Source organism: Sturnus vulgaris, chromosome 19 (genome assembly GCF_052056855.1).
Source record: "Sturnus vulgaris isolate bStuVul1 chromosome 19, bStuVul1.hap1, whole genome shotgun sequence".
In the NCBI taxonomy this organism is placed as follows: domain Eukaryota; kingdom Metazoa; phylum Chordata; class Aves; order Passeriformes; family Sturnidae; genus Sturnus; species Sturnus vulgaris.
The window spans coordinates 7,511,300-7,535,296 of NC_142261.1; the positions used below are offsets into that span (position 1 = coordinate 7,511,300).

The window sequence follows — 23,997 nt, forward strand, 5'->3', positions numbered from 1 at the left end:
TGAACACAAAGGGACTGCCTTCAGTGAGCATCTGACAAAAACAAAAGCCAGCTATTCAAAACACATCACTGGAGATCCGTGATGAACAGGGCTATCTTTTTAATGGTAAGGAACGACTACTGAATGAGGATATTAAAGGAAAAAGAAAAAATACTTACCGGCATTAAGAGGGAAGATGCAGCAAGCAGGTAATGCAGAATACGTTTGGGTCAGCCAAATATAAGGGGTGAGCCAGTCTCAGAAAAAAAAACCCTGAAGTCCCTTTAAAAGGCACCTCCATGGGAGAGTATTCAAGAGCTCGGGAAAGGATGCAGGAAGGCAGGACTGTGTGAGGCTGCCTGGGAAGCAGGTGGGAAACACACAGCCGGAACTCTGCAGATATTCCCCCACCCCCAGGCTGGTTTTTAAACCTTTGCAGGTATTGTTGGGAAAACAAGATGCAAACACAGCTGCACGTGGCCGTGCTCTTGGCCATAGGCCCTTCTCAACAGCTCCAGAAAATGCTGCTGTGGTTAAGGCATCCCAGTGAACCCCAAAACTTACGAGTGGGTCAGGGCCGGAGGAGAAGTGGGAAATTTGTTCTGGCAGTGAGGATTCAAACCGTTCCCTTAAACTAAACTCTGCTTCTCCAAGAATCTCCTCAAAGAACCACCTGAGCCACCTGTGAACCAGCCCTCGATGTGCCCCGGGCTGGGAGAGATTGTCACCAACAAGGGCAGGACGACACACGGCTCACGGCCGGCCTCACAGCCCTTGCTCGGTGCTCACGTACAGGCCCCGTGGGCAGGAAACACCCGTGGGCACCGCCAACACCGGCGGTAACACCAAACCTCCATCAGAAGACCTGGCGGGCGAGTGAGAGGGCACGAGTCGCTCCACCGCCGCCGCCTCCCCGTCCTCCCACCGCATCCTAGCCGCCCGACGGTCCTCGGTGCCCGGCACGAACGGAGGCGCAGGGGAACAGGGAGATAAGGACATATGGCTTCATTTATCAAAGTGCAGCCGCGGGTCACACCGCGATGGAGCTCCCGGCACCGCCGCCCTCACAGCCCCCACAGGGCGGGGCGCGGGGCGGGGCCCGGCTGCCGGCGATTGGGCTGTCGGGCTGTCGATCAGGTCAAGCTGGCCAATCAGCTCACTCGTAAGGCGGGAGGTGAGGGAAAGGCGCGAAGGGGGAGGGCGGTGTCTCTCGTGCCGCCGGTGCCCCGTTACCGGGGCCCGTAGTCGTAGCCGGCGGGTGCCCCGGCCGGCGAGTACATGTTGGCGGCCGCCGCCGCTGCGGCCGCCGCGTTCATGTGATGGTGGTGGTGATGGTGGTGGTAGCTGTGCCCGCGGATGCTGGGGAGGGGGTAGGGGGCGGGCCGGCTCTTCGCCCCCAGGTAGTGGTCGTAGGCGGCGGCCGCCGCGGGCGGGTACTTGTAGGGATGGTGGTGCAGCGGCTCCGACGCGGCGGGCTCCAGGCGCAGTTCGTGGTGCGGAGGGCTGGGCCGGCCGCCGCCCGCCCCGGCCAGCGGCACCAGCCCGCCGCCTCCGCCCGGCAGCGCGGGGCTGAGTACGCGGGACATGAGCTGCTGGTGCGCGGCCTCGGCCTGGTGCAGCGCCGTCCCGCCCGCCTCCCGCTCGAACTCCCGCCGGCTCTCGGCAGCATCTGCGGGGGGCAACAGCGTTAGTGCGGCCGCTCCCGCGGGACGCGCATCCGCACACACGGGAGAGAGGCGCGCGAGGGGAAGAGCGGGGCGTGCAACAGCGGCATGCGGCAGGAACGGGGCTGGCGGGACGGGACCTTCTGACTACGATAAATGGAGTTGAGTTGACTGACAAGCTGGTACACGCCTGACATTTTTGCAATTGTGTAACACTAAACAAACACAGACTTCCCTTTATTTTGCAGGCCTGGAGTGCGTTGGAAGAAAGGCCTTCGGTTGTCTTTGCAGTTGTTTGCTCTGGGTAATGGAAAAGCAGTCAATGGGCAGAGGTGCTGTTCGACCTGACTGCAGCTCCTGAATGGAGTGGGTCGGCCCTAAGCGCACTGCCGAGGCGCGTTAAAAGGGCAATGCGAAAAGGAACCTGTGGCCAGCACTGCATCCCAGCCTGAAAAGCTGAGTTTGTTGCTCAAAAGTTGAAAATGGGACTTTAAAGGCAAGGGACAGTGTTTTTTAAAGCAGCAAATTTTCTTAAGCATATAACAAAAGTAAATGTTGTAATCCAAGGAAGAATGAATTAGGCTATGAAGGCAGGTATTTTTCTTTAAAAAATAAGTAGTAGCACAAAGCTCATTAGTAATGGGGCTGTGCACCAGCATGGTGAGCAAGGCTGGCCCCAAGCATGCATGCACGGGCCGTGCAGGCAAACAGGGCTGGGTGATGGGCTGGCCTGGCCACTGGGGGCTCTCACCTTTCTCTGTCCCGTTCTGGTGGGCTGGGGAAGAGACTGGATTCCGGGATCTGGCAAAAGCGCTCATGAGAGGAAGAGCCCCTGGCCTGTGGTTCCTGGGCCTGGAAGAGGAGAAGTGATATGGAGCTGATGGTCCAACAGAATGAACAACTGAAGTATTGCCTCTGTGAGCTGCAGCTGGCAAACGGGGCCCAATACAGTGTCCCCCTCCATGCAAGCCTTGTGCTGGGCAGGTGCATGTGAAATAGGATGAGTGGGGTATTGCCATAATCAATAAAGGCATAGCCTTACCAGTCCTCAGGGTCGCAGTCTCTGAATCCCTTGGCAAAAGGGTTGCTCGCAATCTTCAGCTGTGTGATCTGTAAGGAGAAGTAGCAAAATGTCTCAAAGCAGCACATGGGGCTCCCTGGCCAAACAGCAAGTGTGTTCCTGAGCAGGCTTTGGGACTCAGCAGTGCTTAGCGTAACAGAGAGGATCCAGGTGGCTGGTGGAGCCAGGGTGTTCTCTGCCACAGAGCACAAACATGTGCTTTCTCTCTGTTGGAAAATGCGGGCTATTATGCTACCTAATATGAGTTCAAGGTGAAAGGAGAGGCAGTCTGAGTTGGCTGCAAAAGCTGAGTAAATGCACTTGTAAGAAAATGCCACATTATATGGGTCACCACTGGAGCAGTTAAGACAAATCACTGGATAAATCATACTAATGTATTTATTTAATTCGCCAGGGAGAAGGCAGGACATTTTCTATATTTAAGCAAATCCACGGATAAAGTATGTGATTGTGAGTTTCCGGAATGGGTTGAAAAACAAACTTTAAGCCCCTCAGTGACAGTTCCAGCCTTAGAGGTCAAACTGATAGAAAGCAGGAGAGAAAGAGCAGCTGTCCGGAGCCATCAGGCAAATGCCAGCCGGGGAGGGACTCCAGAGCCCCTTAAAGGCACAGCCTTTCTCTGGCCTCGCCGCCTCTACCGGGGCGAGGTGCGGCCCGACCGCAGCATCCCAGAGAGACGTCAGGTCAATTTTCTCGGAGCCACTGCAGAGGGTGACACTGCCGCGGGCTGCTCAGGGACAGCCCCGGGACACAGCCCCAGCCTGGGCGGCATTGGCGCAGAGCAGCGCTGCAAAGCCCCTGCAATGAAGTCTTATTTCCACTCGCTGCAGGGATTCCTGCTCTTTACATTACACTGATGCGATTTAAAGGAGCAATTGGATTAACTGCTGCCCAGAGATCCGCATCAGATTGGGGTGGGGGTGTTTTGTTTCGTTTTGTTTCGTTTTGTTTCGTTTTTAACGTATAATTTCTGAGGAGAAACAGCTACGAGCCTAAAGCATTAAAATCGCAGATTTATCCAAACAAATTGTGAGTGACATTTCGCAGCGGGAAGCCTGTAGTTTCCCCACTATCCCTGGTCTCGGGTTTACACAGGTAATGAGGTCCACCGGGCGGGGGAAAGCTGGTGATGGGGTTAGAGCCCACGTCGCTTCCTTGGTGTACACCGATGCAGTTCCGCGCAGCTCCCCGGAATGGGTTTAGCAGATGGGGAGGAGGAGGTGGAAACACCCCCAGCCACCCCCGCCACCGCCGGACACCCGCAGCCCGGCCTCCAACCCCGGAGCCAGACGAGGGGGCTGAGTTAGCGCCGGATGCACCCGCACCCATGGCACCGCCGGGGCGACCCCAACCCCCGCTTTCGGTTGCCCCGAGCTCCGCTTCTGCCTCACCCTGTGGTTCTGGTAGGCGGTCACTGCCGTGAAGCGCGTCTCCTCAAAGACGAAAGTTTTGAAGTTCTCCTCCGCGTACTTCTCGCTGTCTTTCCGGGGGTCCACGTAGACCACGTGAAAACGCGGCTGGTATCTGTGCATGGAGTTCAAAATGATCTGAATGATAAAACGAGCAAGGAGACAATAACTGATCCAGGCGGAGCATGGAGAGAGGAGAGCGCAGCCCCGGCCCTGCCGGCTCCACTGCCCGAGGCAGCCGTGGGGCTGGGGAAGAGCCCCCGGGGAAGGGCGCGGGCAGGGAATCACAGCGCGGGGAGTTCCCACCCGGCGCAGCCCCGTGTTGGACATCTTCTCCCAGGAACACTTACATGCCCGTTGTCATCCAGCAAATTGTTGGTCAGTTTGAGCTTATCGAAGGAAACGATCTGCTTCATCCACTGCGCCCCTTTGGCCGGGGAGTCCGGGTGGTAATGGACTCTCCCGGGGGTGGCGGGGTCGGCTTTGCCGGCCACTAGCCAGGAGGAACTGTGGAAGGCGTACCTGCGGGAGGGAAAGGCACCCTCAGCCGCGGCCCGGGGGGCTCCCACCCACGTCCCTGCAGCGCCGCCCCGAACGACTGCAGCACTCGCGTCCCGCAGAACCCGGCCCGGAACGGTCCCCCTGGCCCACCGAGGGGCAAGCACCGCCTCTCCATCACTCCCGCTTCCTACAGCCACGAGAGGAACGAGGTCTTTTCCGCAGCCAGAATTGCTGCAGAGGGGATATAATATTTTATCAGGTCGGCGATGGAACTGTCGTGAGTGAAATCTGCAGGATGGAGGAAATTTATAGCTACCCGTGTAGATTTGGGAGAGAAGCTACCCCTTCCTCTAAAAAAAGGGTGAAAAAGAGCCGTCTATACAGTAATATTCTGGCTTTAAGTGAAGAGTGGAAAGTTGTCTGTAGATTAATAGCAGGTTCAGAATTTAGCAGTCTTGTTTCATTCTTTCAAAGTACATATTCAACAGTAACATTTTAAACAGAGAAACCAATCTTCTATACACGTGTTTACTTTAAAAGCCAGTGTTTGCACAGGGGGAATTAGACACCATTGGACTTGAGCAGAAACATTACTTTTTAAAGATATACTCAATTGGATGTTATATATCCTACTTCCTTTGACAAGCAAACATTTCTAGGACGCCCTGAGAATTTGGATATCTGTCTAAATATTTATATATTGGACCCTGCGATTCCTATGCGGGCTGCCTGCTTGGCGTCCTGATCTGAAGCTAAATACATAATGTGCCTTTCACTGTCTTAAAATTAAAGGGGTTCCAACCCAGACCGCATCGCTGCCTTGTGAGAGTTTCCAAGGCCTTCCTACATTGCCGCTGGAAACAAGGACAGGGTTTTGTGGTTTGAGTGGCTAGTGCCCTTCCAAAGCACAAAACCCACTCTCTTCACCTAAGCACCCAGGAAGCTCCCCAGCAGGCAGGGCACAGCTCCGAGAGACTACAGCATTCAAGGAGCACCGAGGGGGATTTTCATTAAGTGGCAAAGGGTGTTTGCCGGTGGAGATGGGTGGCAGTGCGACAAGGAGAGCTTTTCTGGGCAGGACAAGGCAGCCTGTGCGCTGTGGAAGCCTGCCCTTCTGCCCATGCTGGTCTGGCCCCGGCCACCTGTGAGCCCGGTACGAAGGCTGAGGGGGCCCTGCGGTCCCGTGCAGCCGCTCCTGGCCCCAGACTCGTTGCTAGGGTGTGAAAGAGACCCCAGGTCAGCCGCATCCCGTGTCCCCTCCCTGTCTCGCACCGACAGGTGTCACGCCCAGGGGCACATCCCCAAACCCCCAGAGGGCAGAAGCAGGGGGTGGGCAGCGACCCACCAGCCCCTACGGCTCCGAGAACCACGGGACAGGCCAGGTATTTGTTACTTGCCGGTATCGCTTGTCATCCACCGGAACGAAATCCATGAGGAGCATATAGTCAGCCATAGGGTCCATCCCGAATATCTTCACCTGGAAGGTGGGGAACATGCGCCTGGCACAGAGAGGAGAGAGGAGTGCTAAGTTGAGGAGCAGCAGGGAGCCCCGAGGGGCCAGCACGGGTCTCTTCCCCTCCAGCTGCTTCGATGCCCGCCCGGTTGTGATGACAAGTCCCCTCACAGAAATCACTGGCTGGAGGAAGAGGCAGATATGCCCCAGCTGTGTGGGGAGACTGGCTGTCGTGCTCCCCAGCCTCCCGAAAGGTGACTGGGGGCTCCTGCCTCTCCAGCTAGCTCCAGGACCGTTCGTGTCAGACACCCAAAATGCCCCACCGCGGTGGAATGGAGAGAGGCCAGGGGAACAAAAGCATCCTCGGCCTTTGCTATGGAGAGACCAAGTGAAAATAATTTCTTCCCTGCAGTTTCCCCATCATTTTAGCTGACCCGACTGGACGCAAATGCAAGGCATTTGCAGTTCCCTGTCTGCGGACCCGCATTGAAGCCTCGGGAGTCCTGGGCAGCCCGTGGGGGTCAAATCTAAAAATTCTTACGAACAACACGAGGTGATCGAGTTCCCACCTGTGCAGCTTCTGTACCCACCAAATTGTGCCTGTTTGAAAGCAGTGGTTACAGCAGCAGCCCCTAGGGCCAGCAGGAGATCTCTCCCAGCCCGGGGGGGCAAACGCTCCCCCTCGGCGGGCAAGGGCTAGAGGGCAATGGGGATCTCCCAGAAAGCCCCGTCCCGGATCCACTTCATTGCAAGAGCCCGGCCGGGCTCCCGCTCCCCGCACCTTTGCGGGATGAAAAGGAGAACGGAAAGGAGCCTAGGGCTCCAGAGCTGGGCAGGCCAGCCGCCGGTCTGCTCCCCCCGGTTCTTCTCTGCGCAGGCCCCCGGAGACCCAAAGCTAAGCCGAAACGCGGATCCCACGCTCAGGGAGGGCACGATTCCTTCAAGGGGCTACAGTACAAATGCGATCGGCGGTGGGCTAAGGGAAGGGGCCGGGACGGTTCACCCGTCCCTCCCTCCTGCATCTGCACACACCGGGACCACGGCCTGGCCGGCGGCTCCCCGGCGGGACACGCCGAAGATGTGCCCTGGCGTCGGGGCTCGTTATGGCTTCGTTTTGTTTTACAGAGTAGTAAATCAAGCAAGCGACGGTGACCAGTATTTCGGGAAGGGCGTTTGCAGCCATTGAAAAACCAAAGTCTCAACAGTCCCCTGAACACACAGCCCGATCAAATCCGGACCCAGAGAGCCCCCCTCGGCTCGTTCTCGGGGCTCACGGCCGGACCTATTGCTATGTGCCCCTGCCCCCTCGGAGGGGCGATGGGTCAGCGCGCCTCTGGTTCCGCCGCACTTGCAGATCGGGCTCAGCACTGCCGGGATCGGGCAGCTGCGTCTCCCTCTCGGTAAGGCTTTAGCAAACTCTGGAAGACGTTTTCAGTAGCTCCCTCTGTTATTACTATTTTTAAACGTGTAAAAGCCCCCATTAGCTCCAATTCCGGTGTTTCTTGTTCTAAAACTTAGTTTTAAAACAAACAACCTGAGATGATAAGACCCATCTAGACAAACAGCAGGGCCAGCCCAGAGGTGCTGGGAGAGAATAGGCTTTACAGCGCCTTCCCCGAGCCTTTTCCTGCTGCTTTTACCCCGTTTTCTCCTGTTTTTACTCGCCTGTCTGGAGTTTCGACGGTGTCATAAAGTAAAGGAAGAAAAAGGTGGGAGGAAAGCCCCCGATTCAATTCGAATTGGTTAATTTCCGAAACTTTTTGAAGTGGGTGTTTGCAATCCTTTCGCTCTTCTTGGAGAGCCAAGAAAGCCAGATCGAAGAACTCCTGTTTGCAGGGAGCCTCCGCCTGGAGCCTGAACGACCTTTTCCGCTAAGGAAAGCAACGCCGAGCCCGGCGCCGGGCTCAGGGGCCGCGGCCGGAGACAGCGGGCTGTGCGACCCGGCGCCGGGGCAGGCACCGTCTGCGGGAAATTCCGCTCAGGTCCCGCAACGAAGCGCCGGCTGCTTTTGCACCGGGCACCAGAGTGATTGTTTTATTTTAGGAAATTGCTAATATAAAAAAAAATAATTTAAAAAAAGTCAACTGCGTACATATCTCTCTTCCCCCCCCCCCCACTTTCGGGACTCTCAAAATGAGGGGAGAGCGGGGCGCGCGGCCGCAGTCGGCTCTGGCCAGACAGTTCGGAGCGGAGTCCGACCCTCTCCCTCGGCCATCCCGCCGCAGTCAGCCCCGGGGCGAACTGAGAGCAAGCAACGGGGGATTCCTTAATTTGTTTGTTTTTCTTTTCTCCTGGCCGCCGGATCGCTTTAAATCAAGGGAAGACAGAGCCTGGACAATTCGCAGCTCTGCCCGGAGCCTGGCGGCGAAAGCTTCGCAACTCTGCCCGAGCCGCCGCGGCCGCGGCGCTTCCCGGAGATTTCCATTAAATGCAGTAACTAACAACTGTAATTGGGACTGCCCTTCCCCTTACATGTTTTGCTCGTTCCTAACGCGATCGCATCAGCCACTTTCTTTGTTCCCTGGCCATGAGCGGGGTCCTGGCCCCGGAACCGCGCCGCGGCGGCCAGAGCGGAGCCGAGAGGAGCCGCGTTCAGCCGGGCTCGTTACTCGATAATCGGGAAATGTAACAGCCCTGGAACACGTTTCAAGGTGCAGAATTAGGGTCTGTTCGTGTCTCCGCCGGAAGGAAAATATCTGCCCGTGCTAAGAATGTATTTAGCAGGTTTTGTGTGTTGGCTTTTTCTTTCCCCCGTATCGTTGCTGTCCGCCCCACGAGCACCCACTGTCCTTCGTAAACACGGATCGAAGTCCCGTGGGGATCACAGCCGAAGGCGCCCGGAGGAGTACAGCGCCCTTTTCAGCGGGAGTGAAACCCAGTGCCCTGCCTGCCGTCCTCCGCACGCCTTTGCCGTCAGCCCGCAGCAGAAGCCGCGCGTTCTTCCGCAGCACCGAGGCCTTCGGGCCGCAAGAACTCGCAGATTTTGCCCCAGGAGAAGCGCAAGGATCAAATGACGGCGACCGCTGGGCCGGGCCGCTCAGCGACTCGCCTTTGAGCAACAGCTTCAATCTCCCCCCAAACTGAGAATTCAACCGCTCGCACCGGACTCTCCCGCCCCGACTGGCCTGGGTACCCGGGTCCGGAGGGAGCGGCTGGAGAGCCGGGGCCGCTTGGGAGCTCCGCACTGACCTGCCTGCCTTGGTGACGATCATCTCGGTGCCCAGCTGGTTGAACTCGTCCCACAACGCCTTCATCTCTAGCTGGACGCTCACGTTGGCCACCTTCGGGTTCTTCTTCACCGGCGCCTTGGTCGTGGCGGCCCCCCCCGCAGAACAGCCCGACACTGCGGCCGGCCCCGCAGCGGCTCCACCGGCACCCTCGGGCTGCTCGGGGCCTGGGGGAGGCGGGTTGGTCCCGGCCGGCGCCGCCGCCCCGCCGAAAGGGTAGCCGTGCTGGGGCTGGGGCGGCGGGTGCGGGTGCTGCTGAGCCGTGCAGGGCTCGTAGTGCGGCGGCTCATGCTGTCCGTACGGGTCCCCCGGGGAAGGGGAGAGGTGGTACCCCCCGGAGGCGTTCAGGCTGCTCAGGCTGTTGGCCGTGAAAGCTGCAACATCGCAAAAATGGGACAGCTGGGTGAGCCAGGGGCTGGAGATAGCTGAAATCATTCCAAAAACAAGCGGTCAGGGCTCCGCTCCGGCTCCCGCTTATCCCCCCAGCTCCGCGCCGCTCCGCGCGGCCCCCGCCTCCGCACCGGCTCCGCGGGGTGCCCTCCGCCTCCTCTCCTGCCCCGCGCCCAGCCCAGCGGGGCGCCTCCCCCTTTCCGCTTTGCTTGGCCCCAGCCCCGCTCCCCCCGGGGCAGGCGGGGAGCTCGCTGCTCCCGCTGCCTGCCTGCCTAGGCTTTTTTTTCCCCCTTTTTTTTTTCTTCTACTTTTTTTTTTTCTTCTACTTTTTTTTTTCTTTTGCAAACCCGAGAGGTCTGCCAAGAGGCCCGGCGGTGCAAAGCCCGTGCTATCTCTGCAGGCCTCCCTCGCCACACACCACTTGGGACAAAGCAAACTCCCTCCTTTCGCCCCCTCTTCAAAAAAAAAAAAAAAAAAAAGAAAAAAAAAAAAAAAGAAAAAAGAGGAGTGGGGAAACTCAGAAAAAGAAATCGGTTCTTATTTCCGTGTAGCTACGCTGCTGCAAGGTAACGTCCTTCACTCTAGAGCCGCAGGGCTGCGGCTGACAGGGAAAGTCGGATCTGGTTCGGCAATGCCCCATTCCTTCCATCCCCGGGAGAAAAAGGGGAAGAGGCCGGGACCAGAGCAAAGCTCCGGGTCCTCGCCGAGGAGCACTGGGACGAACTAGGCTGGGCAGCCTTCGGCCGCCGGCCCGAGCGGGCCCCGCAGCGCATGACAGGCCGGCCCGGGGAGCGGCCGGCTCCTTCGGATCCCCTCCGATGCTGAAACGCTCCTCGAGGACCCGGGGGTCTCTTGCGTTATTTCCGATGCAGCCCCCAGGCTGCAGAGCCGATGGGAGCCGAACCCCGGCCTGCCGCTGCCTCGGGCACAGCCGGCGCTGTCGGGGGATGTTTTCAGCACCTCTGAGAAGAGGCGAGACCCAGCGGCGGAGCCGTCGAAGGCTGCTACCGGGACACGGGCACTGCCTTTCTCTAAGGGCGGGCTACAGGGGCCCAGGCGTGCCGGGAGGAACGGCAAAGCCTTCTCCGACCGGCCCCGCGGACAGGCCGCGTTGTGTGCGCTGCCCCTGGCCCGGCTGCCGGCCCGGGCCGCGTGGAAGCCCTGGGATACGCGGTGGTCGGTGGTCCTGTCCCCGCATCCCTGCGGGGCCGAGCACGGCACTCACCTTCCATGTCCCTGGTGACGGTGCTGAAGTGCATCTTCTGCGGGCGGCAGCCGGGGCGGGCGGGCGCGCTGCGGCCGCCGCGGCGCTCCTCCAGCGCTTCTTTCCCTGCTTGCTCGGCGGCGGCGACTGAAATCAGAGAGGCGATACTGAAAGCATTTGCCTTGGGAGACAGAGGGCTGTTTTCGTCCATAGGGGAGACACCAATGCAGGAGCAGCAGGCGCGGCAGCCTCCCACCACGAGCCCCCCCCTCCCACCCCCTCACTCCCCTCCTTTCTACCGCACCATCCAGGGAGGTGCGAACGAGACCCCCTCCTTCCAGACGGGGGGGGGGGGTGGAGAAGGGAAACTTTAAAAAAAAATCCAACAGAAAACAATCTAAACCCTCTGCCCCCCGGGGAAGGGCGTTGGGGAGCAAGGAACTTCCCCGGGGCCTTTTGCAGCCAGTGCCGAGCACAGCAACGGCGGACCGAGCTCTGTCAGCGAGACGGGACGGGACCGGGGGGCAACAAATAAATAATCCCAAGAATTTCTTTCCCGGGGTGTCAATTTCTCACCCCCCCCCCCAAATTCGTTCTCTGCGATTTGTTAATTCATTTTCTGTCTTCCCCTCAACCACCACCTCCTGCTTCTGCCCCCCTCGTCCCCTCCTTTTCTCCTGCACGAAGGGAAAGTGTCTCCCTTATAGGCGCTTTCCCCATTCAGTGGCTGGGAGGCGTCACATGGAAGCCGGGGGTGTTTGCCTGCAGAAGTGGCGGCGGCGGCGGCGAAAGCGAAGTGAAACTCCTGCCGAGACGGTGTCAAAGGGCTGGGGAGGCCCTTCCCCGCCTCCCGGGCACGGCGAGCGGCCGCCGGGGAGGGATGGGATGTGCTGCGGGGCGGGCGGAGGGGCCGGCGGTGTCAATCACGGCTCCGGGAGCCGGCCGACGGGAAGGGAAGAGCCGAGCCGAGCCGAGCCGAGCCCGGCGTCACGCTGCGGATGTCCGGCACCGAGAGACGGGATTGCTCTTTCCCTCCAGCTCGCATGCACCGCGGGGCTGGGGAAGACCTTCGGGGTTCGGTGGCCGCAGTCTGAGCCTCCTCAACAGGCGGGGGGGTTTGGGCACGTCAGGGAGCGCTGCGGGCGCAGGTACTGCCGGCCGCTTCGCTCGGATGGGACCCCCCCTAGCCCCGGGCCACCAGGCTTTCAAAGCGCCCGCCAGCGTTCGAGCATTTCCTTCGCCAAAAAAAAAAAAAAAAAAAAAAGCGGAGAAAATGGAAAGGAACGAGCGAGGCGGCAGGAGAGCTCCTGCCCGGCCCAGCCTGAGAGCCCGCTCCGTCGGCAGCACCTGCACGGCCCGTCTGGGCCGGGAGCCGCGCCCAGTTCCCGTCCCTGCCCCGGCGAGGACGAGGCGCTACTCACCGCCTGCTACCGGCCCCTCGGAGCGCCGCGGCGTTCCCCGGGCCCTTCCTTCGCATCGGCGCGGGGCAAGGCGACGCGGCCACCCTGCCGGGTCCGGCCCAGCCCGGGTACCAGTACCAGTCTCGGCCCGCGCCCCGGTGCCGGTCCCTCCGGGCGGGTACCTGCACCGAGGTCCCGGGGAAATGCCCCGACGGGGCGGGCGGAGCCGTGGGGCGCGCCGGTGGCTACCGTCGCGATGGGGGTTGCATAACCCGAGCGATGCGCGGAGAGCCCGAGTGAGCAAGCGGGTTATATATAGCTGCCCTGTCTGTAGCCTGCGGGGCTTGATTCTTCTGTTGAAATATTATCTTTGGATGTGGTAAAAATATTTGCAGAGAAAAATCTAGACTACTCTTACATATTTGAGCATATGTTCCTGCAGCTAACGGCATAAGGGCAGAGCGTGACATGATCGGTGTTTTGTTTCTTTGCTGCTGTTGCTGCTGCTGGCAGCGCGGTTCCTGGCCGGGGTAGCTCCTTTCGCGAGCTCAGGGACACGCCACGGGGAAGAGAGTCCCAGTATTGACCCGCGCTGCTCACCTGGCAGCAAAACAAGGAGGAGGGGAAGGGATTTCGTTTGGGCACCCCCGGGCAATATCGAAGGAAAGCGAGGAGCCGCGGGTGCGAACTCCAAGCCGCCTCTAGGAACCCAAGGATGCGAGCGGGACGCTGAAACGCTCCTTCCCCGAGGTGTGCTTGGCTCTGGACAGCTTCTGCTCCAGGAGGAAAGAAAATATTCCCCCTGGAAATTAATAAAGGACCCGAAACCAACGCCTCAGCAGAGTTTGGGGTTGCTGTCCCGGCCTTAACTGCCCGCACCGTTTCCCAGGTTTATTCCTTTCTCTTTTCCTGCTCCTTACATAAAGCTCCAGCTGTGACACCACGTTGGGGACAGCCCTGGCGCGGACTGGTCCCTCGGCCTGTCCACCCGGCCAATGGACTCGGGGTTGAGCGGTGTGTAACCAGGAACAGAGGACCGACCCATCGGGAATCGTTGTCACCTGGGCGGCAGCGGAGCGGGTCCCCGCCAAATGGCGGGGCTGCAGCCTCGAAACCCCAAATCCCCGAGAGAAGACCCCGCCACTCCGCTCCCACATCTCCTGTCCGGCCTCGCAGACACGCGGGGTTCCCACACGCGTGAGCGGCGCTGGGCGGAGCTGAGACAATGGAGGGAGAAACCAAACCTGTCTGCCCCGCAACACGGATCCCGCAGGGACAGAACCCGAGGGAGAGGGTGGCACGGTGCTGTGCAGCAAGCGGGGTCGACCCCTTTTCTGCATCCCCAAAAGGGCCTATACCCTGAGGCCGCGTTTGACAGAAGTCCCGAGGACGCACGTCCCGTTCCTCGACCGCTCCGCATCGGCGGAGAGCTGCAAAGAACATCCAGTCTCGACGGGGGGTTGCTAGCCCCGCCGTTAGCCATTACTGCTGGGCCCCCGGTTCTACATTCGTCCAGAGGACGAATGTGTTTGTTAGGATCGAGCCCACAGGTTCTGCTCCCCGCAGCTCACACCTCGCCCGAGCAGGTGGGAGGAGAAGCTGAGCTTGTCCCGCCGCCTCTCCTCCGGAACAGCTCCGCGGTGCGAAAACACCGAGAGCTCGACGCGGAAGAACGGCTGGGACACCTCTCCCCCTTTTTCCTCACGCTCCGTGGACACACATCTGCTTCGCCCCGAAAAGATGTAGCCCGATGGCTCAAAAGACTGCGGTGGCACTGAGGAATGCAACGCGTAGCAATGACTCGCGCATTTCCCACGACGGCTACCCTCAAGTATCGGGGCGGCCCCCGAAGCCGAGCATCGCCGTGTCCCCGCCGCTCTACCACCTTCCCCGACCCCCCCGCAATAAACATCCACTGGAACTCCCTCCCCTGTTTGGGCCCCGCACCTCATCATCCCCCAGACCTTTCAGGCGAGGCGGAGGCGGACACCAGTGGCTGCTGCCTTCGTCCTCCCTCGCGGGGGTCTCCCTGCCGGCACCTTTCCCCACGGGCCGGGCTAGGTGCCCCTGGTCATGGGACACTCACACAGAGCCATGGCCCTGTTGCTGCGGAGATGCCCGGGTCTCCCAGCCCGGGTTCCTCCGCGCACCCCGAGCCCAGGCTGCGACACAGGTGCGTCGCGGCCCCGATGGGCTCTCCCCGCGCCCCCGGGGCCTGGCTGGGACACAGCTCCTCCACTGTGCCGCCTTCCCTCCGTCCGCCCTCCGCACTCACCTCTCCGCCAGCATCTCTCCACTCATCCCTCCCGCGATCCCTCCTTTCTGCCCGCTCCCCCGGCCCTTGCCCGGCCCCACAGTCCCTCCCGCCCCCAACCTCTGCACCCCGGCTGGCCCCTGGCGAGCCCGGACTATCGGGGGGGGGGGGGGAGGGGGGGGGGCGCAGACTCTGTAGGGGAACTGGGGGCGGCTCCGCACGGTTCGGCTCGGCTCGGCCTTGGCACGGCAGCCCCGGCTCCCCGCTGAGCCGTGGGGTAGCAAATAACTATCGGGAGGACAGCGGCAAGGAGCCGGGGCCGGGACCCCGCAGGGCCGGGAGGCGGCCCCGCACTCCGCGCTCACAAGCGCACACAAGCGCACCCGCCGTGTCTCCGCACGCTGCTCGCTGCTCCCAGCGGCGGAGCCCCGGACGGTCACCGACGGCGGGCCCGGGAAGGGGAACCCCGCGGCCCCGCTGCCCCTGCCCGCCGCGGCGGCATCAGCCGTGCAGCACGGCAAAGGCTGACGCTGCCTCGCTGGAGGCGATTCTGCTGGAGAAAAACATGATGTTTCGTAGGGGGTTCAACTAACGGGAACTGCGGACGTTTACGGATTCGTTGTACGGGTGGAAATAAAGAGGACGCCGGGGACATCTCGGCAGGTGAAAAAAGCCTGAAGTTCCCGCGGGTCCTGGGAAAAACGGGGATTTTCTGGCGTTTAATTTGAGACCGTTATCGATGAGTACTTTTCTTATATTTACAGCCATCCTCGTTATTATTCCGACTACGGCGACTATTAGCATGATTTTGCAACTGACTTTTGTACCAAAATAAACGAATCTCTTAAAAAAAATCAAACGTGTGAACCACGTCTCACCGAAAAAGACAGACAGTAAAACAGAAAATAGAACAAAAGAGATGAAAGACAGACAGAAAGAAAGAAAACATTAAGTTAAAAAGATGGAAAGAGAAAGAAAGAAAGAAAGAAAAAGAAAGAAGATTTTTAAAGAGAGAAAGGAAAGGAAAGGAAAGGAAAGGAAAGGAAAGGAAAGGAAAGGAAAGGAAAGGAAAGGAAAGGAAAGGAAAGGAAAGGAAAGGAAAGGAAAGGAAAGGAAAGGAAAGGAAAGGAAAGGAAAGGAAAGGAAAGGAAAGGAAAGGAAAGGAAAGGAAAGGAAAGGAAAACGAAAAGACAGCTAAACCGATAAAGACGAACGAACGAAAAACCAGGCAGGGAGAGCCCGAGCTCCTCTGCAGCTGCTTTGCCCATCGGAGCGGTTTGGGCTGGGGGCATCCGCACCCACGTCCCGGTGCCAATCGCCGTCCCTGCGCGGGGCCCCGCGGGATCCGCCGGAGTTCACTGCCCCTCTGTAGCTCGCTGGTTTCTCCGGGTCGCCGGGTGCCGAGCGGCGATTTCACCCGCCCGGCCCGGCCCGGCCCGTCCGGCGGCAGCGCGGCAGGTGCGCGGCCCCGCGCAGCGCGGCTCGGCCCCGGGCGGCGGCAGCCACGGGCGGCACCGGGCACCTGAGACCGCACGGCAGCGGCTTCTGCCCGGACCGCCGCCTCCGGGGCCCGCGGCTCCGCACGGAAACCGCGCTGTGCTCCGCCGGTGGGCGTGTGAGAGAGAAAGGGGAAGGGAAGGGAAGAGAAGAGAAGAGAAGAGAAGAGAAGAGAAGAGAAGAGAAGAGAAGAGAAGAGAAGAGAAGAGAAGAGAAGAGAAGAGAAGAGAAGAGAAGAGAAGAGAAACAATGAGAAAAATCGAAAAAGAAAGAGAAAAGAAAAGAAAAGAAAAGAAAAGAAAAGAAAAGAAAAGAAAAGAAAAGAAAAGAAAAGAAAAGAAAAGAAAAGAAAAGAAAAGAAAAGAAAAGAAAAGAAAAGACCCTAAGGAAGAAAGCATCCAAATGAAGTAATTGTTTTATAACCAGCTCAATCCTCATGAACAGTGGTTTTGTGTCAGTGACACTGATGTGTCAAGTGAAAACTGGGACTTGTGAGACTCCGTGTGCTGCCTGACTTATGGGCACGGTGGGGAGTCAGTGTGGCTCCATAGGGTCCAGGGGAATGGGACTGGGCTCCCACAGCCCTCACAGTCCCCACACCTCCCACTGGCTCCTGCTTGCTAGCCTTGGTTCCATGTTATTTGCCATGGGGATTTCAGGCTGCTTTTACAGGGTCACTTGCCTGCAGATCCCAATGTAGAGATCACGCACGGGGAAATTCTCAGAAATAAAACTGTCAGCTACTCTCTCCCAGCACACAGCCGGTGGAGTTTCTCCCTTTCCCCTCCTTTTTTTTTTTTTTACTTCCCCCCGCCCCACTCCCAGGTCCCCACCCTGACAACTGCTCGTGCTTCTCCAGTGAGATATCCATGCTCTTCTGCAGTGCAGCTGCCCTGTGTGGTCCACGGTTTGGGGCTATAAAGTTTTTGGGACCCTCACCCAGCCCCAGAATACAGAGTTCCCTTGAGAGCTCCCGGGGTGGCCCGGGCAAGGGGACCTGACAGTTGGGGTCATTGCCTGGAGCTATGCCAGGAGCAACCCTTGCATGTCTGGTTTTGAGTGCACCAGGAGCTACCTCTAAAACCAGTCACTCTCTGTCATTCCTGTCCTCATTATTGTTCATTAATGCTGTCAAAAAGCTCTGTACAGGGATGCTACTCTGCTGCCTGGGGCTGACACACACATCTGCACTAATAGATGTGAGAGAATTAGTGCCCATCCCCTCCTGCCTGGGGAAGCTCTTGCCCAACTGCTTGTGCCCCCTGGGTGCAGGGAAATGGGGCTGCAGATACAGGGTAATGAGATGTTATTAGTTTGAAAGAAGGATTCCTCCCCCGCCCCGGAGTACTGAGGTGCCAAAAATGGCTTAGTTGAAATGTTTTTGTTATCACAGCACAAATTTGGGGAAGAGGGGGTGAGAAGTCCCACAGAGCACAGGAGGACACTGCTGTTATCTGCATCCAAAGGGAAAGCAGCTGCCTCACTGCTTCTTGCTAGATCCTTTCTGTGGAGCCAGAGTCAATTTCAAGCCATCCACTTGCAGCCGTGTCGCTAGAGGGAAGGTCAGGCATTTACCCACAACTCGGCTGTAGTGGTTGTGCCGAAGGTTTATATTCACTCAGTGCCGCTGCAGCATCCTGTGCAGACATTTATTTTGGCTAAAGGCAGCCTGATTCTCGTTTGGATGCAGTTGCTGAGGCCTGACCCACACAAGCATCATGTGCCAGTAGAGCTGCTGTGGCCCTACAGGTTGTCTGTGTGTGGGTTCATTTCCACAGAATGAGGCCCAGATGGCTCCATCCCACAAGAGTCTAGTTAGATGAGCACTGTCCTTGCATGGAGCGGGGGAGAGCTCAGTCACTGTCAGATGTGGTGTCCCCCAAAGCCCCGTTTGCAGGTGCTGTGGACTGTTCTGCAAGGATTTTTTTCCTTGCAAGAACTTTTCTCCTTTTCTGTTAGGCCAGTAAAATAGCCCAGACATTTCTTGTTGTTCTACCTTGTCTCCTGTCACAGCAAAGAACAGATTGACATCGCTTGTTCTGGAGCTCAGATGTTTTCATGGGGTTTGGTGTGGCAGATGATGATATATATTAAATCACTAACATAACACAATATGTTAGCATAAACAAATGAACACAAACAACAAACCGCAGGGCTCAGCATGCCAATGGGAGGCTGCACAATCCACAGGAGATCCTACTGGGATAAATCCTCTCCCTGAATTGCTGGGTGTTAAATCAGACCTGTTGCAAACTTAACCCAAAGGCCATAAGGAATGGATGCTTCAGTCAATGTCAGCTGCTTCTTCAAATCCTATCCAGCATAAAAACTGGCTACATCATGGAGATTTTTCTTCTTGCGTCAGTGCTGGAGCTGAACCCTCTGGATTGCATCCAGCTGAGAGGCAGCAGGCTCTGCACTGCCACTGAGGGCAGATCACACATGTTAAAGTCATATGGGAAAGCACAGTCTGAGAGCGAGACCAAACCTGAAGATGAGCCCAGGACCCTTCCTGGATCCCTTATCTGTCTGCAAAAGAGCAGAGGTGCTTCTACCAGCCCAGTCCTTTCTCGTTCGCCTCCTTGTCACTTTACCCACTTGTGGATGTGCCTGTTCCTAAGGGATTTTGTGACCCGACCACGGTTCTCAGCTCCATTTGCTATTTCCTCATGCCCTTTGGGAAACCTTGTCCCGTTTGAGAGTGCTGTGGTGGGACAGGTGAGCCAGGAGTGGTGGTCCCTTCTACGTGCCTGTAAAGCCACACCAGTATTACTGGCAGCACATTCCTCTTCCCCAGGCAGAAGGATTTTGATGATTTCAGACCATTGCTCTGATTCCTGCTTCCACCACCCCTCACCCAGGCAGATGTCCTGCTGAGGGTGCTGAGGACAGGCAGGTTGTCTCTGCTGGAGCCCAAGGCAGCTGCAACAGGCAGGCACTGCAGTCAGAGCCTGCCAGGCACAAAGATCAGCTGGACGGGTGACCAGCCCTACCTGAAACATGATGTGCCCTGCACCCTTAGTGCTCTTGCCTGCAGAGTGCTGGCCAGAGACCTGGCACCCCTTAACAGGCATCTCAGGGAGAGGAAGGGGCAGAGACTTCAGCAGCCCTTAAGGAAAACACTTACAATACACTTTGTAATCCCTGCACAAGCCCTGCAAAGGGCAATGGTGAGTTACTAAATAAGTATGGTGAAGCAGAGCAGAGCAAGCCTCAGAGCTCCCAATCCTGCCTCTTTGATGCCTCAAACAAGTTCAACATGGGATACCCAGGACTGCTTGGCACATATAAATCCTTTGCTGTTTCCATCTCAGTGTCCTTCTGTGCAAACAACAGTGATGATGTTCAGTCACCTTCAGAGAGCTGTTTGGCATTGAAAGGGATCCAGGATAATCTTGGCTTAGGTTTTGTATAATTTATTTATTGTATTTTTAGGTTTTGGTTGTACAAAGCAACACTGCACCATTTCTAGCTCTTCTCTGATAACATCTTAGTCAGCTCTTGTTCTTCTTACTCGTTAATTCAATTTCCCCCTTTTTAGTTGAAATTCCAGCCTGGAACCATTCAGGAATCCACACTGATGAGGATTTTTTACATTTCTTGTCATTTTCTCATAGAAAATTTTTAATGTAAAAGGCTGTTCTGATCTAACCTGTTCTCGCACAAGTGGCTGCTACATAAGGAACGTTAACATCCTCCTTCTTGTCCTACTGGGCTCAGAGTCAGGGCTTGGAAAAGACATCTGAAGGTGCACAGTCAGGCTCCCCAGAGGTGAGAATCAGCACTGTTGTTTCCTTCCTCATGGCTATGGCTGGGGAAAACCTGGCTCTGCTGAAGCCAGCAGTGGGATCCCCATGACCTGTGAAAGGCACAGGTGTAAGGGGACCCATAACACACTCAGGGCCCGAGCTGTGCTGGCAGCTGTTCCTATGGCCACTGGCCCTGGAGGCGAGGGCTCCCCACCTCCCCCCACACATGGCTTGCTGCAGTCCACAGGCACTTCCCGTGGGCCAAGGCCTGGGAAACACCACTGTCCCTGCAAATAGCACAGAGCGACTGGCACTGAGGGGTGGTTCAGTTTCAGGAACTGCCAATGCTCACGCCTTCCTCTGCGGAATTAGCACAAGGACAGATTAAAGAAAGCCAATTTCCTTTCTCATCAAATCAATTCCTTCTGGGGCAAACAAAGCCACGAGCACAGAGCTCTTGTCCTCCCGTGATCTTGTGGTTTGCTCTGGTTGGAAGAGGCGGCTTTGGAAAACCCAAGCCCATTTCCTGCTCTGCGTGCTGCAGTGTATATCCTCGCCTCAGCCCTGGAAATGCTTTGATGGATATTATTAGGCCCGGAAAGCATTTGGAGCTCCTTTCTTCCGTACGAGCTGAACAAACTGCTACGGGATGAAAGAGGGGCAAATTGGAACGGTCTGTGGATGCTGCAGGCACGCTGCCTCGCTAAGGGAGCCCATGTTGTGCTGCTGTCTGTGATAGGGACAAAGCAGCCTTGGGGCCAGAGTTGCTGCCAGCCCCTGGGGAGGGGGGACATCTCTTTCATACTCTCCTGTAGTGGGGTACCACCAAACTGATGGCAGTAAAGCCTGACCCCTCCTAACTGCATCCAGCCCCACCCAAGACTTTGCCCTCTTCTTAAATCCATCTACCAGGTCCAACAAATCCCATCGCCTATCCCAACACACCCTCATCAAATCCTACAAGTGAGGGGAACCAGCTTTTCTCTCCTCTCACAATGACCATTGCCCACCCCAGGACAGACTTGCTCAGCCTTCCAGACATTGGGAGCAGGAGTATCTCACTTCTCTGAAAGGGAAAGTGCATGAAAGGCAAAGCCAAGCCAATCCTTTGCTTTCAGAGGGACTGGAGCTCTGAGCGGTGTTTCGCCACTAACACAGTCAAGAAATGACAGTGCGGAAATCTTGGGGAGTGAACAGCACTTGTGGTTATTGGTGAAATCCCATATTAGCAGAAAGGTCTGGTAAGTGGAAGCAGGAGTCGCTCTGACTACAGCATCTGTTGGATGTGGAGAGTGGTTATGACTCTCTCCAAATACAATGCACATGTACTGGGGAAAATGACTGCTACAATAACAGGAATAAATCTTAATAGAGACTTGGGTGATAACAGACACCATAGGGGAGTTATCAAAATGAAAAACATATGGCAAAGTCTCTGCCAGACCTGCATGGAAACCCCTTGGAAGGACCAGCAGAACTTGTACCTGAAAACAAAAAAAGAGCAGAAGACACAATGACAGGGGAACAGGGCTGAGGGAACCACATAAATTTTGTCATCATGCCCTCCTGAGAAGAGCAATGGGGGTTTGGGGTCAGTGTCCTGTGGCCCGTCTCCTTGCTGGACAAGCCCAGGTTAAAAAGCAGCCAGGTCTGACAAATTCTTTCCCACTTCTCTCAGGTTTGGCAAGGCAAAAGGCTGCAACTCAGGCTGGACATGAGCCATTTTTGATTGTGTTCAAACAAGACCTTGACCTGCACTGCTTATTAGCATTAGATCTCATTTGCTTTGCCTTTTGGCAGCAAGTAAAGGTAAAGATGGCAGAGAAGGAACAGTAGAGGAGAAAACTTAGGGCCCTGGAAAGTTCAGGCACAGCCCTGGCAGCGAGGGCAGGATGGATTTGTTTTCCTGCAGTTATAGGAGCTACAAACTGAGCCCAGACTTCATGGTATGGCAAAGAACAAGCAAACGGGAAGCTCGGCTGGAACTGACAGTTTCTTGGCAGGAAGCAGCAAGAGACAGGACAAAGCAATGTTAAATGAAATTGCACCTTTTCCCCAGCACTTCAATGTTTTCAGCAGAGGTAAAACCACAGATTAGCTAGAGTACAGCTATCCAGCTTCATTTTGCTCTCCTCAGGAGCAGCCTGGCAGGTGATGGATAAACATAAGCACAGCAGATACAGAGCAGGTTGATGTGAGATGTGGGTGTTGTTTGTCTCTTAGGTTTGCAAGAAGGGAGCAGGAGGCATTCCCAAGATCCCTAGAGCAAGAGGTGGTGTCCAGCTTCTGCTGATCCCATACTTTGGGGTCAGGAGCAGGACATGAGGATTGGTTCCTGGGTACCAGCTACTGCTTCTTGATTCTGTTAAAAGGCTGGTCCCACACCAAACCCTGACTGCACTGACTCCTGTGGCCATCCAGTACTGAGGCAGAACCCAGGGGCAGAGGGAGAGCCTTGAGCAGGGACCATCACCTCCTCTTCACTCTTAGAGGTGACTGTAGGCTACCATCCTCCCATCCAGTGCCAACTTGACAACTGGGGATTAAATAGTGGAAAATTCAAAAGACAGCTGAGGATAGGGCTTATATTAGTCAAGACACTCGGGCACGCTAGCTTTAGATGACCAGGGTCACCAGCAGTAAATAGAGATATTGTTATGGTAATGGAAAGAAGATGGAGGGCAGGACGACCACAGAGCAGACCCTAAGTGCTAAATGCCTCTATGAAGTCAGGGACTTTGCCCCTGGCTGTCGTTATTTTAATTGCATCCTAAATCTGCAGCCACTGGTCAGAGCAGGTGTCTGAGGACAGGAGATGGATCTCCTCTGGTGCCTGCCACAGCCAAGACTGAGCTGAAGAGAGAGTTGGATATGATATTTGTTACACCAACATATATAATCCAGGGTTAGTAACCCTGAACGACTTGATTGCTTACAATCAAAAATCATCCCTGTCCAGGGGATGAGTAAAGAAGAGCCTGAAGTTCTGAGCTGGTCTATTCCAGTGTCAAAGCGGCAGATCCTGTCCATTTCCCTAGGCTGGGACTCACTCATGCCCATAGCTTGGTATAGTCACTGCGACAATACCCAGGGACAGGCAGAGACTGTCTGACCTCAGACAGGCTTCAGATGTCTGGTTTTGGCTCAAGCAGGCACATCAGGCAAGGAAAAGGAATTTGGAGATCAAACAGCATCTTTATGCTAGTCCTGAGCAGAAGGATTGTTTTATTGCATGCTAAGTCACAATAAACCAAACAATAAAGTAATAATAAATGGTCACCAAAAATTATTTCAGAGTCCATAAAACTAAAACAGAGTTTAACAAGGACAAATGAATTGTTAACACTCCTCCTCTTCCCTGTCCCATAAAACGTGTCGGGTTTTACAGGTGACGGGTGAATGCCAAACTCCCCTGGCTTTGTGAGACTGGCAGCGTGATCATTGCTGCCTTTTGCCGTGAGCAAGGTGACAGCCTTGAAACCCCATCACCACTACAGCCCCAATTCCCACTTCTGCTGCTGGCTGGGGACCCCTGCTCAAGGCTGTGGGACACTGCCCACACCCCGTGCTTCCCTGCCATTGGGGCAGGGAGTGCTGTGGTGCTGTCAGGAGCCAGGCACTAAAACCACGGGATGCTGTGCTGAGCTCTCTCGCTGTGCAAACAAGGCTTTCTAAAGGTTTAGAGGACCACCTTCATGAACAGAATGACCCCCCATGTTTAAACCAAACAATCTTGACCTCTCTACGAGTCTTAGCCACATAAAAGCTCACCTCTTGGACTCTCCATTAGGTTTTATGATGTGCTTCCATATTTAAATGGACATGACTCACACCAGGGTTTCTGCCGTGCATGTGAAGGAAAGAAAAGATGAATGCCAGATGTTACGTATGAGTTACTTCAGGGGAAAAAAAAAGGAGGGAAAAGGAAGTGTTGGGCTGGGCTTTCCCAGCTCCCTTTGCTCAGGTGAGCATCAGACTGGTATTTGACTTTTTTTTTTAAATGTAGCCTCCTCAGCCTGGCTACACTCCTGGCTGCTCTGCAAGCACACAGCCCCCCCACTTCGCCCTCCTCACAGCAGGGGCTTCAATTTTCTGTCAAAAGTCTTCTGGTCAAACCTGGCAGCTGTCAGCACCTCCCTGTTTATTTGTGGAGCAGGAAGGGGCAGGAGGAGGAGCGGAGAAGGGGTGG

General features: G+C 56.5%; 1 protein-coding gene across 3 annotated transcripts; it reads right to left on the reverse strand.

The window, feature by feature from the left end:
- Nucleotides 1-1,208: 1,208 nt before the first annotated feature.
- Nucleotides 1,209-11,119, reverse strand: TBX1 (T-box transcription factor 1). Of its 3 annotated transcripts, XM_088175857.1 has the most exons (9): nt 10,930-10,963; nt 9,519-9,688; nt 9,277-9,464; nt 6,032-6,133; nt 4,484-4,655; nt 4,116-4,271; nt 2,686-2,753; nt 2,395-2,495; nt 1,209-1,648 (listed from the first exon to the last, which is right to left on the reverse strand). In XM_088175857.1, exons 1-9 carry the CDS (start codon nt 10,961-10,963, stop codon nt 1,209-1,211), a joined length of 1,431 nt encoding a protein of 476 aa, XP_088031983.1. The 3 variants fall into 3 exon arrangements, with proteins under 3 accessions (XP_088031983.1, XP_088031981.1, XP_088031982.1); XM_088175855.1 differs by having other exon boundaries at nt 9,277-9,739; nt 10,930-11,119; XM_088175856.1 differs by lacking the exon at nt 10,930-10,963 and having other exon boundaries at nt 9,519-9,749.
- Between the last annotated feature and the right edge of the window lie 12,878 nt (nt 11,120-23,997).

Coding starts and splice junctions, on each gene's coding strand:
- TBX1 (XM_088175855.1), bottom strand. CDS start 11,119: ATGGACGAAAACAGCCCTCTGTCTCCCAAGGCAAATGCTTTCAGTATC. Junction 9,740..10,929: donor CGTCACCAGGGACATGGAAG/GTGAGTGCCGTG, acceptor GAATGATTTCAG/CTATCTCCAGCCCCTGGCTC. Junction 6,134..9,276: donor ATCGTCACCAAGGCAGGCAG/GTCAGTGCGGAG, acceptor TCTCTGTGCCAG/GCGCATGTTCCCCACCTTCC.